At 43.9% G+C, this 20,939-nt stretch overlaps 1 protein-coding gene across 1 annotated transcript; it reads left to right on the top strand.

Annotated features, from left to right (window-relative positions):
- Positions 1 to 549: 549 nt before the first annotated feature.
- On the top strand, positions 550 to 18,684 carry LOC145346966 (voltage-gated potassium channel regulatory subunit KCNG2-like). Its single transcript, XM_080194844.1, has 2 exons — positions 550 to 1,293; positions 17,878 to 18,684. Exons 1-2 carry the CDS (start codon positions 550 to 552, stop codon positions 18,682 to 18,684), a joined length of 1,551 nt encoding a protein of 516 aa, XP_080050970.1.
- The last annotated feature ends 2,255 nt before the right edge of the window (positions 18,685 to 20,939 follow it).

Below are 20,939 nucleotides of genomic sequence, written 5' to 3'. Positions count from 1 at the left end.
ACACAAGACCTCTTTGAGTTATCACTGCCAAACAAAGGACTGCTGTGTCTTTTATCCACAATTCTCCACTCGCTTCTGGAAGATTCCCTGTCATCCAGCCAGCAGTGTAACCAGAAACCAAGCATGTGGCTTGAAGATCCAACAAAATTACTTTTGGACAATGCCATTATGTTTGGTTCATTTGACATGTTCTCTTACATAGCAGCCATGTAAATCAAAGCCGCAGTGTCTCGGGTTAAAGTAGACGACAACTTCCCTTATCCGAGAAGCTTCAATCACGGCTCCCAGACCAGAGCCTCTTTACGACTGGCTTTTAATCTATATGCTGACCAAAAATTCCAGCCTGCTTAGCACTCAGCCAGAATAGCCACGTTTAAAGCCACTATTGCCATTGTTGTTGTTAAATTATTGTTGCAGCCATTCTTTCTCCATCCACAATATTTAGCTTTAAGCTCAATCTTTTCTCATTACAGATCCAACAATATTTCAGCGGATTGTTCTCAGTGAGGAGGTGGAATGACTGAGTAGTTCCACAGAACAGCCTTTGAAATGACGATGGCTTTGTTGGCCGAGGGCAGACCTGAACGGGAGCTCAAGGCCTTCACTTGCAGTGTGGGGAGTGCCGAGACCTGCGCCAAGAAGGGAGTTTATTACCACACAGTCAAACTGCTTCAGCCAGGCGAGGATGTCTGCTGCATCAGCCAACTCAATGAGAGAATCCGGTCTGCCATCATCAACGTTGGAGGCATCAAGTATAGGATTCCATGGATTACCCTTGATCAGATCCCATTAACACGTCTGGGCAAACTGAAAACGTGTCACAGCTACGACGAAATCATGGACATCTGCGATGATTATGACATGACCCGCAATGAATTTTTCTTTGACCGCAATCCGTGTGCCTTCAGAACTATTATGACTTTTCTGACAGCTGGGAAGCTAAGGCTGCTCAGAGAAATGTGTGCCCTCTCCTTCCAGGAGGAGCTGATTTACTGGGGCATTGAGGATGAAAACCTGGAGTGGTGCTGCCGCCGTAAACTCTACCAGAAAGTGGAGGATCTGGAAGAATTCAAGAGGGATTATGAAGTGTTACTTACTGATGAATCACAGGGTGCCTTTGATGACACGACTCGCCTGGGTCACTGCATGAAGAAGCTCAGGGACATGGTGGAAAATCCCGATTCTGGGATCCCGGGAAAGCTCTTTGCTTGCCTTTCCGTTATTTTTGTGACGATCACCACTGTAAGTCTCTGCATCAGCACCATGCCTGATCTGAGAGAAGAGGAGGAACGGGTGAGTCTCTAAGTTGCAAATCGCTTCAGCGGTGCAGTAAACTGCTCATTCCAGAACACTTGATGTTTCATAAATGTTGCAAGTGACCATAATGTAAAAACTCAGTTCCTTTTTAACAGAAATTAAGCAAGATTACCTGTTCTGAGTTATTTAAAGTCTACTTATTAGTGTTACAAGTAGGCTTATATTAACACTGCAATGAAGTTACTGTGAAAATCCCCCAGTCACCACACTTCAGTGCCTGTTCAGCTACACTGAGGGAGAATATAGCACTGCCAATGCAACTAACCAGCACGTCTTTCAGACTGAGGGAGGAAACCCACAGGGAGAATGAGGATTTCCAGCATGTTCTGTTTTTATTTCAAGTGTTCAACATCTGCAGTAATTTGCTTCTGCCAAAACATGAAGGTTGGTTTGGTGCTTTTGTCCCTGGACAGAGAACTATAAGAACGAGGAGCAGGAGTAGGCCATCTGGCCCCTCTAGCCTGCCTCAATAAGATCATGGCTGATCTTTTCAGCTCCACTTGCCCACCCACTCACCATAACCCTTAATTCCTTTACTGTTCAAAAATGTATCTATCCTTGTCTTAAAAACATTCAACGAGGTAACCTCAACTGCTTCACTGGGCAGGGAATTCCACAGATTCACAACCCTTTGCGTGAAGAAGTTCCTTCTCAACTTGGTCCTAAAGCTGCTTCCCCCTAGTTCTGGTTTCACTTGCCAGTGGAAACAACCTCCCTGCTTCCATCCCCTTCATAATCTTATGTTTCTACAAGATCCCTCCTTGTTCTCCTGGATTCCAATGAGTATATCCCCAGTCTACTCAATCTGTCCTCAAGCCAACCCTTTCAACTCTGAATCAATCTAGTGACTCTCCCTACTCCCCCTCCCCCATCTCACTAAATCTATCCCCTTGGGTGATTGACATCTTGGAAGTCTTCTTAAGAAATAAACTTAATTAGATTTGTTATTTGTCTTATTTCTAAGGTATTTCCTCAAGTACTACTCCACAGCCAGAAGTCACACAACAGAAATTTTTATATGGTCTACTTGCTCCACAACCATGTTGATTGGGGTGGCGTGCTGCCATTCTGTTCAGTACTGCTACCTCACAGCGCCAGGGACCCCAGTTTGATTCCCAACTTGGGTCACTGTCTGTGGAATTTGCACATTCTCCCCATGTCTGCATGGGTTTCCTACAGGTGCTCTGGTTTCCTCTTACAACCTGAAAGACATGCTGGTTAGATGCATTGGCACAAACAGGCACTGAAGTGTGGCGACTAGGAGAATTTCACAGTAACTTCATTGCAGTGTTAATGGAAGTCTTACTTGTGACTGATTTAAACTTTACTGATTGCCCATATAGGGCAGTTCCCAATCAGCTCACTCCACACCCCGGAGTCACAGGACACATTCCATTAAAGAGGCCCTAACATACATAACAAGAATTATAGAATCCCTACAGTGCAGAAGGAGGCCATTTGGTAAATCAGGCCTGCACCAACCACAATCCCACCCAGGCCCTATCCCCGTAACCCCATGCATTTTATCCTGCTAATTCCCCTAACACTAAAGAGCAATTTACCATGGCCAATCAACCCAAACCGTACATCTTTGGATTGTGGGAGGAAACCCATGCAGACATCGGGAGAATGTGCAAACTCCACGCAGGCAGTCAGCTGTATCTCTATAGATGACTTGCATCAGATCCAGGGAGAAATAGGACCATGATTCTTCATAGACCTGTGACTCCATAGCCAAGTGTTACAGGTTGCAAAGTTCTACTTAGTTGTCTGTGACTCTACACATCAATCATTCTGAAGTAATAGGGGGCCTAGAACTAATCAGAAAGGTCCTTGGTATTGTGGAGCTACTTAACAAAATATTTCCACAGTCAATTTAATGTCAAGAATTAGTGCAGAGTTTTTTGACATTTTGAGAATGGTAATGATTTAATCATTGTAACGCTCAATTTATATTAAGCATTTTGCACTTATCTGTTGAATATTCAATAGGTTTGTCTGTTGGTTTGTAGTCTGTGCTGTGGTTTGGAAAAGTCGATATTCTTCCAATTATCGAACACAAAAGTAGCAATATATTCTCAGGGTGCAACAATAACAACAGCTTGCATCTATTATAGCACCCTTTAACGTGGCAAAATGTTGCAAAAAGTTTAACAGGAGAAATTTCAGACGATAATTAGAAATGAGCCACAAAATGGGATATTTGAGTAGGTCAGGTAGGTTTGAAAGAGTGTCTTGATAGAGGTTTAGGGACAGTATTCCAAAGCTTTAGGACCTGGTGGCTGAAAACACAGCCACCATGCATACAGCAATTAAGATTGGGTATGCAAAAGAGGCCAGAATTAGAGGAATGCACTTTTTATAGGAATGGTCAGTGATGTACTGAACCAATGGAAATATCCAACTCAAATAAACTTTGAACTTGAAGATTCTTTATTAGTCACAAGTAAGGCTTACATTAACACTGCAATGAATTTACTGTGAAATTCCCCTAGTCCCCACACTCCGGCACCTGTTCGAGTCAATGCAATTAACTAGCACGTCTTTCAGACTGTGGGAGGAAACCGGAGCACCCGGAGGAAATGCACTCCGAGAGAACTCCACACGGACAGTGTTCAGGAAACACAGGCTGCTGTTATCCTAGTTTTTTTATGGGGAGATGATGGCCTAGTGGTATTATCGTTAGACTATTAATCCAGAATCTCAGCTAATGTTCTGGGGACCTGGGTTTGAATCTTGCCACAGCTGCTGGTGGAATTTGAATTCAATAAAAAAAAAATCTGGAATTAAGAATCTACTGATGTCCATGAAACCATTGTCGGAAAATCTCATCTGGTTCCTTAATGTCCTTTTAGGGAAGGAAATCTGCCATCCTTGCCTGGTCTGGCCGACATGTGACTCCAGGTCCTACAGCAATGTGGTTGCCTCTCAACTATCCCTCTGAAATGGCCGAGTGAAACTAAAGGATGGGCAGTCAATCCCTTAGTTTCCAGCCAGTGATGCCCACGCCCCACGAATGAATTAAAAAAATTTTTTCGGTTGCTTAACATAATCATTAGAGAGTCTATTGTCCAGCCGTATCCTGGGGGCAATTCTCCCATTCATCTTTAGTGCAGCGGGCCGGGAGATTTAAGCGGGGCCGGATTAGCGTCATTTGCGCTGGGCACCAGACCCAGTGCATGTCTCAGCGCTGGATTTCCAGTGCTGTCAGCTCCGCATTGGAAATAAACGTGGAGCTGCTTTATATATGCAGAGCTTCATTTTTGAGGTATTTTTAAATATAATTAGCAGGCCCAGGACTGAAGTCTCCTGGGTCACTAGTATCTCCTCCCCACCACCCATCCCACCTCTGTCAGGAGTAGTTCACTTTAGCGGGGATTACTATAGCCCCCCCACTAATGGGGAGCTGGCGGCCTGACCCCACTGAAATGAAGGGGGATAATCGAGGCCCCCCAAAATTTAATGCTTTTTTTACTTAACTATAGCATAGAATAAAACACATCTCCAGAATGCGTTGTGTCCCTATTCAGCCAGTCTCCATAAAAGTGAATGGACACAGCTTCTCTGGATCTGAAACAAGGCAAGCCAGTGGCTTCAACTCCATATATTTCTGTTGCTGTTCGGGATAAAATTAAGATAAAAATTATTCTCTGTGGAGAAAAAGAACAGGCAAACTGAGGCTGAACTAACTGGTGGCTGTGCGACAAGAACAGTGGCCCACTCAGTGCTATCCTGTTGGCCTCTCCAGCAGAAATAGGTCCTGCTCCCTATTTTTTTTTTTTGCGTGATTCACACTGATGCACTCTGCAGTGCATAGAGTGTGGGAGACTCTTCTCTAGGCGGCATAGTGGTTAGCACTGCTGCTTCACAGCACCGGGAACTTGAGTTGATTTCTGAGTTGGGTCTCTGTGTGGAGTTTGCACATTCTCCCTGTGTCTGCAGGGGTTTCCCGCGGGTGCTCCAGTTTCCTCTATCTGAAAGACGTGCTAGTTAGGTGCATCGACCCGAACAGGTGCTGGTCTGTGGCGACTAGGGGAATTTCATAGCAACTTCATTGCAGTGTTAATGTAAGCCTTACTTGTGTCTAATAAATAAACTTTAAATTTTAACTTTGAACTCCCACTGGAAAAAATAGTTTTCATGTGAATTTGACACAGAATTTGTTGGAGAATTGCCGCCCCCGCCCCGCCGCCGCCTGTATCTTTGCTGTGTGCATAAAGGAAACTCAGGTTATTTTCAGAAAAAAATAGATTGACTAGGATAACTGATTTTGAATATTCTTGAAGGACTCTGCACAACTTTCTCACCAGACTAGTTTCAGGAAAGTTCATGATTAGGTTATTAACTAGTTTCTTTCTCGGATCCGTTTTGTTGACTTAAATTGACTGCAGCCATAGTATAAATCATAATACATTTAAATCTTGGAATTACCAAATGTCTTCTGATTTAATGAAAGTCCCCCATCAGTACAACATGGATCTCTGAAGGCAATCAAGCACAACTGCAGTGGGTATCCAACACTCCACATGAAAATGTGAGGAAAGAATCTTGTGCTAATTTGTTATTTAAAACCCCAAAATTTAATAAAATGATTTTCTTAACCATTTGTATAGAATAAAACACATCTCCAGAATGTGTCCCTATTCAACCAGTCTCCATAAAAGCAAGTGGACACACCTTCTCTGCATCTGAAACAAGGTGAGCCAATGGCTCCATCTCTGTATAATTTTGTTGCTGTTCTGGATAAAATTAGGATAAATTATTCTGTGGTGGGGGAAAAAAACAGGCAAACAGAGGCTGAACTAACTGATAGCTTTTCAAAAATTCATTCATGGAATGTGAGTATTGTGGCATAGTACACAGTATTGTCTCTCAACTCCAGGGATCCAGGTTTGATTCCCGGCTTGGGTCACTGTCTATGTGGAGTCTGCACATTCTCCAGTATCTATGTGGGTTTCCTCCTACAGTCCAATAGTGCTGTTAGGTGCATTGGCCATGCTAAATTCTCCCTCTGTGTATCCAAACAGGGACCAAAATATGGCGACTAGGGGATTTTCACAGTAACTTCATTGCAGTTTTAACGTAAGCCTACTTGTGACTAATAAGTAAATATCAACTTCTTTTGCTGGAAATGTCAGTAATAATTGCCCTCCATAAAGGTGTGGCTTTTTGAACTGTTGCAGTCCAAATAGTGAAGGTACACCCACAGTGTTGTTAGGTAAATGTGTACCTTTTAACTGGTCAATATCTAGATAAGTGTATGAAGACTGTGAGGGCAAGATGAGAATCTTGAACATTAGTCAAGTCTAGAAGTAACTAAAGACATGGGTGAAAGTTTAAGCAGCAGATTAGTTTGGGCAATGATGGGTGATTGGCAATATTAGATGGGGCTGAGTTATACAAAGCACTGGATCCCCCATCTGTCGGCTAGAACACTGGGCTGGAGTCAGCTAATTGGAACACAAGCCGCTCTGCAGGTAATCGGCTAAAGATGGATTTAGTGCTTCTGAGAAACAGGAGGTCCCCAAATCAGATCAGCCAGAGGACAGCCACTCTCTAATGCTTTGGAACAGGGCATGTGGCATTGGACTGCGATTTGATTCGGTGTATGGGGGATCTTGCTGGATGCAGAACTGATGGACCTGAGCAGGGGGTGTGCAAGGGGATTGAGGTTGAGAGGCCATAGATGGAGAGAGGCATAAAACCTTTTTGGGCAGGGTGAAGCCTGGGGGATGGGGGATGGGGGGGTGTTGTCCTTGCTGGGATCTCGTAAGGAAGGACCCCTCCCCCCTGTCCCTCATCAACCTGCATAGGAAAAGCTGTTGGGCTGGGTGACTGGTGCAGGCCTCCCCCATTTCCAGTTCATTCCCAACAGCAGAGGGATGGTGAGGCCCTTAAGAGGGCATTAATTGTGCGTATCAGTGCCTCAGTTGATTCACTGGCATGTGGGCAGCCTGAAGTCACCCCCACCAGGGTCTAATTGCGGTGGGGGCAGCTAACAGCACCCCCTCCCCTCCCCCCCCCCCCCCCCCCCCCCAATTCCCTTGCTGGATTTAACAAATCCCTCACCTTCAAACCCACCAGCAGGGGAGCATGAGATTCGGTCAAGGGAATACTTGTGGCGTCCATGGACTGTTCAGTGTCTTAGGTTGCACTTTGAAAATCTCAGAATTTAGCCCCATCCTCCTGAAGTGCGGGCCCTCTGTATGGAGGGGGAAAAGAGATGGGTCTCCTCGTGATCCTCCTCTTGAGCCTGGCTAAACTTCCCATCAACAGGTCCACAGGCAGCGTGTGACAGAGAGTCGTTCACCCCAACTATCTGTCCCTCTACCTACGGCTGGGTGTCCCTGGAAAGGGAGCATGGGATGTCCATGGATATCATTGAGGCCTTCCATGCTTGTTGGGCATAGCAGGGACTGGAGTGCCTTGTAAAATAAAGTTTATTTATTAGTCGCAAGTAAGTCTTACATGAACATTGCAATGTGAAGTTACTGTGAAATTCCCCTAGTCACCACACGCCGGTGCTTGCTCGGGTACACTGAGGGAGGATTTAGCATGGCCAATGCGCCTAGCCAGCATGTCTTTCAGAATGTTGGAGGAAACCAGAGCACCTGCAGGAAACCCACACAGTCACTAGGAGAACATGCAGACTCTGCACAGACAGTGACCCAAGCTGGAATCAAACCCAAGGTCCCTGGTGCTGTGAAGCAACAGTGCTAACCACTGTGTCATCATGCCATTGCAATTCGTAGAATCCCTACAATGTAGAAGGAGGCCATTTGGCCCTGTGAGTCTGCACTGGCAACAATCCCACCCAGGCCCTCTCCCCTTAACCCCATACATTTACCCTAGCTAGTCTCCCTGACACTAGGGGGCAGTTTACCATGGCCAATCAACCTAACCTGCATATCTTTGGACTGTGGGAGGAAACTGGAGCACCTGGAGGAAAATCCACATAGACACGAGGAGAACATGCAAACTCTGCACAGTGACCCAAGGTGGGATTTGAACCCTGGTCCCTGGCGCTGAGGCAGCAGTGCCGTTGCAGTTGCTGAAAATATTCATCGATTTAAACTTAGCTGTGATGCACAAATATGTTAGATGAGATTAATCTTGTGAGGACTGTGAAATACTTTCTGGAGGTAATTGTTATCCATTATTAAATACTCCTGGATCCTGGAACTGTGATCATTGCTAACTACACACAATGATTATGTCTTGGGACGTTGCTCCAGGACCAAGCTGGTGGTGAAGTTCAGATGTCTACAAAAGGAAACCATCTATCCTTTTGTCTGAAACTGTTCCTTCATCACACATCTTTAAAATTTAAATAAATGACTGGTCTCATTAGCAGTAAAAAGTGCTTTAATCGTGCTGATCTCATACCTTGCCCTCACAAAAAATGCATTTTGATTAAAATCACTTCCATGGTAAAGAATTTGATAAACAAGCTTGCTAATTATCTGAACTTCTTTTGCATTTGGGCGAGAGAAAATCACCCTCAATGAGTTCTAACAAGCAAGGATCTTTGTTAGAATACTGATTATTTCAATGTTATTTTTAAGTCTGCCAGTGGCAGTGCATGAAGGCAAATGTGACAAAGCAGAATCTCTTGGCTTGTAGAGATGAGAAGAATATTTTTCTGCAGTGAGTTGTAGTGTTCTGGAATGCATTCCCTGAAATGGTAAAGAAGGCAGATTCAGTGGCTGGATTTAGTTGGCACCCTCAAAGATTGCATGAGGCCCTGTGATATCAGTTTCCCTTCTGGCATTTTGGCCAGTCTCCAGCCTCCCCTGGGATTCGGGACCTCGGCAGAAGTCCTGTCCACTGTCAGAGGCCAGCAACTCTCCATTACTGGTCAGACCGAACAGGAACCATGTGACCATCAGAGGTCCAGAATCGCTGAGGGACTCTCGGCCAAAGGGTGAGTGAAGGCAAGATGGGAATCTTAAAGTTAAAGTTCATTTTATTGGTGTCACAAGTAGGCTTACACTAATACTGCAATGAAGTTGCTGTGAAAATCCCCTAGTCGCCACACTCCAGCACCTGTTTGGATACCCTGAGGCAGAACTTAGCATGGCCAATGCACCCTAACCAGCACATCTTTTGGACTGTGGGAGGAAACTGGAGCACCTGGAGGAAACCCATACAGACACGGGGATGCCGTGCAGCCTCTGCACAGACAGTGGCCCAAGCCTGTGGGGTTGGGGGGGTGGAGTTGTCATGGGTAAGGAGTGAATAATTTCTGAAATAAAACGGCTAGAATTTGGCTGAGTGTAATATGAAGGGGTCCCAGTGAAATTGACTGCAAACACAGACCGAGGGGAAAATTCTCCAAAGACTGGAGTCATACTTAGCCCAAAGAAAGTTGTCTGTGATTATGTAAGGTCAGGTCAATCTTTATGAAATACTTGGATAAGCTCTTGAAACATCATAACATTCAAGGACATGGGAAAGGTGTAGGAAAATGGGATTAGGATGACTTTAGTGGGAGTTATTGTTGGTGAAGGGCACTTTCTGCTCAGTACAATTTTATGACTCTATTGTTGGACTTTTAGGGCCCTGTCCACCACAGGCATCGGAGTGGGCGAGGGGAAGATAATGGAAAGGTCTGTTGACTTCCAGGTGGGATTTTGTGATTTCGGGATGAGTGAGGCCATGAAATCCCACCCTATCAGAGGTCCATCATTTCAGCATATCATTGCAGTTGTTGTTCTGCGTGAGGTCCTAGACCCAACCATATACAACTACTTTGCCAATGATCTTCCTTCCATCATAAGGTCAGAAATGAGTATTTCAATGATCACAATGTTCTGTTTCATTTACAAATTCTCAGATAATGGGAAATTGAAAACTTATGCTTGCATGTAGAATGACCAAGAAAACATGGTGGCTTGGTCTAGCAAGTAACAAGTAATGCTTGAGCCTTGTAATTGCCAAGGAATGATTATCTCCAACAGGAGGGATAGTAGGCACATTTCCTTGAGGCTCAGCAGTATTGCGTTCATAGTCTGAGTGTTTATGGTGGCACAATGGTTAGCCCTACTGCCTCTCAGCTCCGGGCACCCAGGTTCGATCCCCGGCTTGGATCACTGTCTGTGTGGAGTTTGCACATTCTCCCCGTGTCTGCATGGGTTTCGTCCCACAGTCCAAAGATGTGCAGTTTAGGTTGATTGGCCATGCCAAATTTCCCTTTAGTGTCCCGGGATGCATATGTTAGAGGGAATTGCAAGGTAAATGTGTGGGGTTTCGGACATAGGGTGGTGGGATTGTTGTTGATGCAGGGATTCTATGATCTGTCTAAGGGCAAGTTCTCTATGCCTCGCAGTCTTGTGCTTTCTTCATCAAGTTGCTAGTTGGGGACTCCCATTTTCAATTTCAAGTTGTCTAAGATCAGCATTCATTCTAACACCATCAACAGTCTTACCAGTGTCAAGTCCTCCACCAGTTGACCTCTTGCATCATTGACCAATACTTGACTAGCCACATATAGATTCTGATGTTTTTGCTGCTTGACCATGTCCTGCCTCTACCTCGCCACAAAAAAAACCTTGACAAGCCCAGTTTGGAAATGGACATTTCAGCACTAAGGTAATTGCCTGTATTATTTGTCCTGCTGTGAAACTGGGATGGACCATGAGTAGATCTTGCAGAATCTTCAACAAAACTGCATGATGCGCCACTTTCTATTATTAGGGACCTTTGCAGTCAAATTAGTAGCTTGCAACACCTATGACTCATAACTGAATAGGTTAGACTTGTGGGCGCCAGACACCCAGGTTCAATTCTGGCCTTGGTTGACTGTTTGGCATTTGTATGCTCTCCACGTGTCTGTGTGGGTTTCCTCCTGGTGCTGCGGTTTCCTCCCACAGTCCTGGTGGATTAGCCATGCTTTATTGTCCCTTCATGTCAGGGGGATTGCAGGGTAAATCTGTGGGTTTATGGGTATAGGGCCTGGGTGGGATTGTTGTGCAGACTCAATGGCCTGAATCTTTCTGCACTGTAGGGATTTTGTGATTCTAGATATTCGCAATAACAGGTGGAATTTGTGTAGTGCCTTTAACTTAGTAAGGCATTCCAGCCACAATTTGATGCCAAGCGCATAAGAATGGGTAACCAAAAGTACGGTGAAAGAGGTAGATTTAAGGCAGATCTAAAAGGAGGAAAGAGGTTGAGAGTCAGAGAGCCTTAAGGAAGAAATCTGTCAACTTTTAGGACTGGGCCAGCTATAGGCATGGCCACCAGTGATGGAGAGAAGGAAATCTGGGATGCCTTGTCCTCTCATTTGGATCAACATTTAATCCACACAAATTAGGTTTCCACTTGCTCCTCTGTTAGATGCTCAGATTTCTCCACTTGCTTTTGAAATTCATTTAACACTTTGGTTTGTTTGCTCCCTGTTGTAGCTGATGCCTTAAAATGGATGGAATCACGACAGTGCAGGAGGTGACCATTTGACCCATCGAGCCTGCACTGACAATGATCCCACCAGGCCCTATCCCCATAATCCCACGCATTTACCCTAGCTAGCCCCACTTAAATTAAGGGACAATTTAGCATGACCAATCCACCTAACCAGCAGGTCTTTCGAACTGTGGCAGGAAACCCATGCAGACATGGGGAGAATGTGCAGGCTCCACACAGACAGTGACCCAAGGCCAGGAATAGAACTTCGTGTCCCTGGCACTGTGAAGCAGCGGTGCTAACCACTATGCCACCCATAACTCTCAGTTGCCAAGCTTATTCTGCAAGACCTTCACAATTTTATAACCTTTCCTAATTTTTAAAAAAAAAATCCATCTCCTCATCTGGATGTGATTTCACGGACAATTTCCTTAACTATTGTCATTTAGCCTTGACGGGATCTGTAGAAATAGCATACCCAAATATTTTAAATGCTTGTTCAGTCAGATTTGCTTCCTTGCCACTGATTTACATTATCTTTCCTTCTTCAGTATTATTAATATTTGCCATTCACTTTGACAGTTGCTAAATATGTGTAGATTTCTAAATGATTCAGCTGGCTGACTTGCAGGAGTCTTGCTGTCGAAATGTAGTTTAGTTGAGTTCACTTATTAGTGTGACGAGTAGGCTTACATTAACACTTCAGTGAAGTTACTGTGAAAATTCCCTGTGTAGATATATGGAGCAGTAAAACGGAGCATCAGAGATTGAAATAAGAACAGAGAATGTTGGAAATCCTCAGCAGGTCTGGCAACATCTGCGGAGAGAGAAACAGTTCATGTCTCGAGTCCGTAAAAATTCTTCTTCAGAGGATTGAAAATTGGTTGGTGGACAAGAAGCAAAGGATTGAGGTTAATGGATCTTGTTCAGATTGGAATGGCATAGGCTAGGGTTCAGTCCTAGGTTCGCTTCTGTTCTTGCTATCTACGGATGGTTTGGGCTGGAGAGCACAATCTCCTAATTTGCTGAAGACACAAAAGCAAATGTCATGGAAGACATTAAAAGATGTCAGGGAGACAAAAGCAAATGAAGGGAATTGGCAGACAGATGTCAAACGCAGTTTAATATGGAGAGTGTATGTAATAGATCTTAGATGACAAACAAAGGAATTGGAGTTTGTACTCTTAAAAAAAGGTTGTCGATCGAAAAACCTACACAAAAATTTTCCAGTCCTTCCCACATGCAGGATCTTCCAGTCCCGCAGATGGCAACCGCTTTTGACAAAGGCGGAACCGCAAGATCCCACTGTCACCCTGCAACTCTGCCACTGCAGAAGATATGGAGGTGAGGGGGATATCCCACCTCTAGACTTGCAAACCATAACACTAAGTGCAAATGAAGGTAGATTAAAGCCAAAAAAAAACATCCACAGCACCTAGAATTTCATTACTAGTAGAATAAAACTTGTGTTTGACCAAGCTTTAGATCCCCCTATCCTAATATACTTGGCTTGATATCAAATTTTGTTTGATAATTCCTTCTTTGGATGTTTCACTAGATTAAAGGTTCTATATTTTTTTGTTCATTTATGGGATGTGGGTAGCACTGGCTAGACCAGCATTTATTGCTCGAAGATGGTGATGGCCTGCCTTGAACTGCTGAGGTGTAGGTAGATCTTTCTCTGCACCCTAGCTATGACTGTCATATTACATTCTGCATCCTCTCCTTTCCTTCTCTATATATGGTATGCTTTGTCTGTATAACACGCAAGAAACAGTACTTTTCACTGTATCCCAACATATATAACAATAATAAATTGAATCACAGGACTGCCAATTGGCTTTTTAAAAACAGAAAACATGAAAAGTTTGATTACAATACAATACTCCTTCATCCAACATATTATCTTCACAAGTGTGCATAGATGTTAAGAATATCACAGGTCACAAAATACATCTTGCACCATAATACTCTCAGTAAATATACAGTCCATATAAACGAATAGGTCACTATAGTCAGACACACCTCATTCTGAAACCAAGTGGCAATTGCCTCCCAATCAAACTTCTGTGGATTTCTTGTCACTTTCCCCAGATGATTATACACAAATCTCCAAACTCCACTCAAAAAGACCTGCCTTTGGATCATCTTCCAAACAACCCTTTCTCTCAGCTATTTTCAGCAAGGATCCACTTCCAGGATTTCCATCTCTCCTTTCAGTATTCCTCTGCCTTGAATTGCTGCTTAAGATCATAAGACATAGGAGCAGAAGTAGACCACTTGGCCCATTTTGAGTCTTCTCCCCCATTCAATCACAGCTGATACTTTTCTCATCCCCATTCTCCTGACTTTTTCCCCATAACCCTGATCCCCTCATTAATCAAGTACCTATGAATCTCTGTCTTAAAGACACTCAATGACCTGGCTTCCACAGCCTTCTGCGGCAAAGAGTTCCACAGATTCACCATTCCCTGGCTGAAGTTCCTCCTCATCTGTTTTAAAGGATCATCCCTTTAGCCTGAGATTGTACCCTCTGGTTCTAGCTTTTCCTACTCATGGAAACATCCTCTCCACATTCACTCTATCCAGGCTTCGCAGTATCCTGTAAGTTTCAATAAGATCTACAACCCCCCAACCCCACAAACCCTCCCACCCTTCTAAACTCCAGACCCAGAGTCCTCAACCTTTCCTCATACGACAAGCTCTTCATTCCAGGGATCATTCTTGTGATCACTTAACTACATCTGGTTCCCGATGGGAGGCAGTGAGGAGGAACTAGCAATTTAAAGTTCTCACTGAGAGGAAGCAGAAAGGTTACGGAAAAGTTTCATGGGGAAAAATTGGATCAAACATCTGAGTAAGACAATGGTTGTGCCAATTTCAGAAGAAGTCAGGGCAGCGTGGCTGGTCTTGGATTGCTTTAATAAACAGCCAGCACAAACTCAATGTGCCAAATGTCCTCCTTCTATGCTGTGAACCTATGTGACTCCTCTCCTTAGAGGAGATAGCTTTTGTGATGAATTGGAAAATGAGCTGTTCTAATGTGGAACTGAGGTAGGAATGTTTTGGGTTTGTCCTGTTTTCACTGACACCAGCCAATGTTGTAACTGGCCTTGACATTCATGAAAGAAAAAGAGGAAATTTCATTCTAGGGTCCTGCTTTTGGCCTTAGCTGCAAAAGAAATTGGCCGGAAATTCCTTCTGTCTTGCTCCTATTCCAATGCTGCTACTCTGCCGGATGTGTAGTGTGGGCCACATCGTGCCACGGTAATAACTTTGGAGCAGGAGCAGCCCTGAGAATGATTTCTGGCAACTGTTGGGTTAAGGTTGGGGAATGATGCTTCATATGATCAGAGACATTGCTCTTTCTCGCTTGCGCGCGCTCTCTCTCTCTCTCTCGACTCATCAAGAAAGGATCACATCTTGTGAGGAGGAATTCAATGGATGTGAAAGATTCTTCAACTTGAGGTCAGCACAATGGGGAAATGAAGGAGGCCAAGGAAATAGATTGTAAGAATCCCTCCAACAAGGATTCCAATAACTTGGCTCAATATTAGTTTACTTTTCATAGACTATTGTTGGTTTGGATTTACTGCTTAGATTTTTATTGTGTGCTTGCAACAGATAATTTCCACTGTAAATGTCAGCCTAACTGATGTATAATGACTAGATACATGCTTGTGACCTGACCTTTTTAAAGTATGGAATGACATTAGCTATTTTTCAGTCCTCTGATACCATAAGTTTCTTATTGGCTTTGTACAATTTGCAATGCTTGTATAATCACCCTAATTTCTCTCCATTCTATCACATGCATTTCACATGATTTAACATTTTAGCACTCCAGTATCAAAACCATCAGGTTATAGCTAATTATTTTCTTCAGAATCTGTTGTCTGATGTACGACTGTAATGTGCGCAAGGGGATTTGACCAGCATCCACTGTATTCAAAAATGTGCAGAAAGATCACAACTTCCTTCAATTGCAATCCTTTCCAAGCTCTGAAAGGATTTTAATAACAGCTCAGAATGTTGTGTCTGTAAATGAGCAGCAACCTGAAAGCACAGTTCCCTGTTTATAAATTCTTTTCCTGATTGATAGTTAATGAAGATGTCTTAGAGTTGAAACAGGCCCTTTTGGCCCAACTCATCCATGCTGACCAGGTTTCCTAGACTGAACTAGTCCCATCTGCCTGCATTTGGCCCATGTCCCTCTAAACCTTTCCCACCCATGTCCCTGTCCAAATGTACTTTTTAAGTGTTGTAATTGTAGCCACCTCTAGCAGCTCATTCCGTACATTATCACCCTGTGTGTGAAAATGTTGCCCCTCAAATCCCTTTTAAGTCTTTCCTCTCTCACCTTAAACCTTTGCCCTCTAGTATTGGATTCCCTTATCCTGGGGGAAAGACCATTGCTATTCACCTTATCTATGATGCTCCTGATTTTATAAATTCTAAGATCACCCCTGTACACTCCAGGGAGAGGCCTATCCAGCCTCTCATTAATAATTCAAACCTTCCAGTCCCTTAACATGCTTGTCAATCTTTCTTTTTTTGCACTTTTCCAGTTTAGTAACATCCTTCCTATATCAAGTCTCTATATTGTTTTCTCTCATAGATCATAGAATCCTACAGTACAGGAGAAGGCCACTCAGCCCATTGAGTCTGCACCAGCCAAAATCCTACCCAGTCCCCACTCCCTTAATCCCACATTCTTACCCCTCTAATCCCCTGACACTAGGGTCAATTTAGCATGGCCAATTAACTTAACCAGCACGTCTTTAGACTGTGGGAGGAAACCAGAGCACCCAGAGGAAAGCCACACAGACATGGGGAGAATATGCAGAGTCTGCACAGACTGTGACCTAAGCCTGGAATTGAACCCAGGTTCCTGGCGCTGTGAGGCAGCAGTGCTAACCACTGCGCCACCCACAGATCTATCTCTTTCTGCCCCTTACTTTTAAGTGACTGAGCTTTTCTGTAATGGTTCCATGAATTGTAGTTAAATAGGAAGGTATTCTTTGTCACCGTGTTGGACAGGGGGTGTTCTGCTCCATCATAAAGGGCGTGACAGTTGAAGATGACTCTAAGTTCATGAGACACCCATGCAAATATTGTGGACTCTTCCCAGCACTGCTTATTGGATTGGCCAATTTCCTTCCCTCCCCAAATTATAGTGCCCCGTTGAAAGGCTGATTCTGTCAAGATCAGCAGACTTCATTGCTGATCAAGCTTTGGACCTTCCACATACCATGAGGTGCATTCACTGGGGCGGGAGCATAGGAATCAGCCCATCAACCAAAAACCATTGAAAACATTTAAAATGAAGATGTTTTCACCCAATGGGCCGTGAGTCTTTGGAACTCTCTTCTGGAGAAGGCAGAGTCTTTGAAAATTTTTCGAGGCAGAGGTGGATAGATTCTTAGTCCGCAAGGGGCTGAAAGGTTATCAGGGTGCAGAGTGGAGGTTATTATCAAATCAACCATGATCTTACTAAGAAGTTTTCAACTGCAGATTAAAGTACAGGTATATTTGGAATCACAAGCTTTCGGAGCATTGCTCCTTCATCAGGTGATTCATATATATTGGCAAAGACACAACTGCAAGATAATTACAGATTGAAATGTTAAGAATGGTTGCAATGTGAATCTATACGGTAATCAAGTCTTTACAGACATGAAGAGTGTGCGTGTAGAAAGGGATAATCACAGGTTAAAGAGCTGTGAACTTTTACACTTCCCTCCCCATATCTTCATTCATACTCATCTCTTTAACCTGTGATTATCCCTCTCTCCACGCACACTCTTTTGTACCCCTGTAAAGACTCACATTCCAATCTGTAATTATCTTGCAATTGTATCTTTGTCTATATATGCTGTGTTTGTGAATCTACCTCCTTCACTTGGTGAATGAGCAATGCTCTGAAAGCTCATGATTCCAAATAAACCTGTTGGACTTTAACCTGGTGCGGTGAGACTTCTTACTGTGCCCACCCCAGTCCAACGCTGGCATCCCTGCATCATGATTTTATTAAATGGCACAGCAGGCTTAAGGGACTGAATGGCCTACTCCTCCTTATTTGTATGTATTAAGTACAAAAAGTTTAACACCTTTTGCTAGGTACATTACTATTTTGATTTTTCTTTTATTTTCTAGGGTGAATGCTCCCAGAAGTGCTACAACATCTTTGTCCTGGAAACAGTCTGTGTGGCTTGGTTTTCATTAGAGTTCCTGCTGCGATTTATCCAGGCACAGAACAAATGCATGTTTCTGAGGACTCCTTTGAATGTCATCGACATAATGGCCCTTTTGCCTTATTACATCAGTCTGATTATAGATGCCCTGTCAATCGATGGGAAACCAACTGGCCCTGGAAACCTGGACTTGGAAAAAATAGGACTCGTCCTCCGGGTGCTTCGTGCTTTGAGAATTTTGTATGTGATGAGATTGGTTCGTCATTCCCTTGGGCTTCAGACTCTGGGCCTCACCGTCCAACGATGCACGAGGGAATTTGGCCTCCTCCTCCTCTTCCTTTGTGTGGCCATGGCACTCTTCTCTCCCCTGGTATTTTTGGCAGAGAGTGAACTGGGTGCCAAACACGATTTCACCAGCATCCCCAGCAGCTACTGGTGGGCGGTGATCTCGATGACGACTGTGGGTTACGGAGACATGGTCCCACGCAGTATCCCAGGGCAGGTGGTAGCTCTGAGCAGCATCCTGAGTGGCATTCTCCTCATGGCCTTCCCAGTTACGTCCATCTTTCACACCTTCTCGCGCTCATACATGGAACTGAAAGACCAGCAGCAGCGCATGTCAAGCAACAAAGCCCAGCTCAAAGGAAACCCCAAGTCGCAAAACAGCGACAGCTCTCAGGAAACAGACATCTCATTTCCAACGGACCTTGGAGACCCTTCGCTTCAGAAAAAAAGGAAGCCGATCACAAGGAGGGTTAAAGAGCATTAATCAAGGGTTCTCCGGCTCTTCTCAAAGAGGAGGGGAGACCACCAGCTCCAAACAAAAAAGTTGCTGAAACGGATATTTATCTGACCATATTATTATTGGTGACTGTTAATCTGGCTGGGCTAACGTCTAATTGAAAACCTAAGGAGAAAGGGAACAGGGTTAAGCGTTTGTAATCCTGAATGTTGCATTTGGAATAACCCTACTGAGAAACTCATTTTTATATGCTCCCTTTTTTTTTTGTAGGGTTTCAAATGGAAGATCAAATTATGTTCAACTGCTTGGCAGTTAATGATCCTCGATAGACTGCTGTATCGCTGGCACAGTGCATGTTCCGATGTTCTACTTCTGTTTAATTATGCTGCAACTCATTATATTCAGCAGGATCAACGCTCCCCAACATTATATTTGAAGGGACAATGAATTTTGAATTCATGGTATATTAAAATTCCCATTATATATTTTTAAAAAATAACAGATTGAAGCCTTGTCACTCGTTGTCCAACAATGTCTACCTAAGCCCCCTCATGTGGAAGATCAAACAGACATTGAGAACTAAGTGATCAAATCAGCTGAGTTGATTATTTTAGGAACATATGTTAAAATTGGAAATTCAAAGCTTTGATAATAAGAGTGCAAAGCTTCACTGAATCCAATTAGAAGTAAGCGTTATGCTTGGGAGGGGTGGGTATTTGGCAACTTTTAATAAATGCAAGCAGCTGGCTTCGAAGTGATGGAATAAATTAGCACTTGTGAATAAGTTTTTCCAAAGGATTCACTCCCATCACAATTGGGAGAGTCGGAAATACAAGTTACCCATATGGTGACTTTCAGGCATTCCGGATTTTTTTTGATCTTTATAGTAACCGGGAACACCAGGGGTCAGGCACATTGACCTGTTGGTCCAGTTCTCCAATCTGTGCTCAGAAGATAGGGGCAGATGTAGGTTTTTGAGCCTGCTCCACTGTTTAATCAGATCACAGTGGCACAGCAGTTAGCACTGCTGTCTCACAACTCCAGGGGCCTGGGTTCAATTCTGGCTTCGGATGATCGTCTGTGTGGAGTTTGCAAGTTCTCCCTGTGCCTGTGTGAGTTTCCTCCGGGTGCTCTGGTTTCCTCCCACAGTCCAAAGATGTGCAGGTTAGGTGGATTGGCCATGTTAAATTGTCCCTTCGTGTCTCATGAGCCATGGGAAATAATTGGGGTTACAGGGTTAGAGTGGGGGAAAGAGCCTAGGTAAGGCACTCAGAGTTGGTGCAGACTCAATTGGCCAAATGGCCTCTTTCTGCACAGTAAGGATTCTATTCTATGATTCTTTGGTTGACCTGCAGCTCAATTCCACTTACTCCCCTTTCTTCCAGATCTCTCAAGTTGCCAACCACAGTGCATAATTATCTGCCATCCCTCAAATAAACCAGCGTCCATGACCTTTTGCAGGAATGTGTTTCATATTTCCATCACGCCTTGCACAAGAAAGCTTCCCACTTTCACTCCTAATCCACCAGGCTCTAATTGTAAGATTAATTCCTGTTATTCTGGATTCCTCCACCATTTCCAACACCTTGATTAGATTAGCATTCAACTTTATCAACTAAAAGGGAATAAAGTTTTTGGTATTATTTCCTTATAATTTAACTCTTTCAGCTCTGATAGTAGTCTGGTGAACCTGCTGCACAACCTCTCAGCTCAAGTATTTAATTTTTTTTATTTATCAACAGGTAGGCTTACATTAACAATGCAGTAAAGTTACTGTGAAAATTTCCTAGTTGCCACACTCCAGCACCTGTTCGGGTACACTGAGGGAGAATTTAGCCTAGCCAATGCATCAAACTAGCACATCTTGTGGACTGTGGGAGGAAGCTGGAGCACCCAGAGGAAACTCCACACAGACACAGGGAGAATGTGTGCAGATTCCACACAGACAGTGACCCAAGCCAGGAATTGAACCTGGATGCCTGGCTTTGTTGGGCAGCCATACTGCCCCTATTTTCTGAGGCTTGGTGCCTAAAGCTTAACCCAGTACTCGCAATGGAGTGGGACCAAAGCCCAGTACAAGCGAAGTATCACTTCCTCACTAATGAGTTGTCATTGCCTTGAGATGAATAGCCTTATTAATCACTCATTGAAACAGTCTTCAAGAATTTAGTCATCTGTGTGAACAGGCATGAGTCTCTTTGCTTCCCCCCCACTGCAGCTCCTAATCTCTCATATCTGAGAAAATATTCTGTCCGCTTAGAACTGAGGGCAGAATCATTGTT

This window comes from Carcharhinus amblyrhynchos, chromosome 8 (assembly GCF_965287045.1).
Source record: "Carcharhinus amblyrhynchos chromosome 8, sCarAmb.v2.hapA, whole genome shotgun sequence".
Classification (NCBI taxonomy): Eukaryota; Metazoa; Chordata; class Chondrichthyes; order Carcharhiniformes; family Carcharhinidae; genus Carcharhinus; species Carcharhinus amblyrhynchos.
The sequence above is the reverse complement of the archived record's forward strand: the minus strand, read 5'-3'. Positions and strand labels throughout refer to the sequence as shown.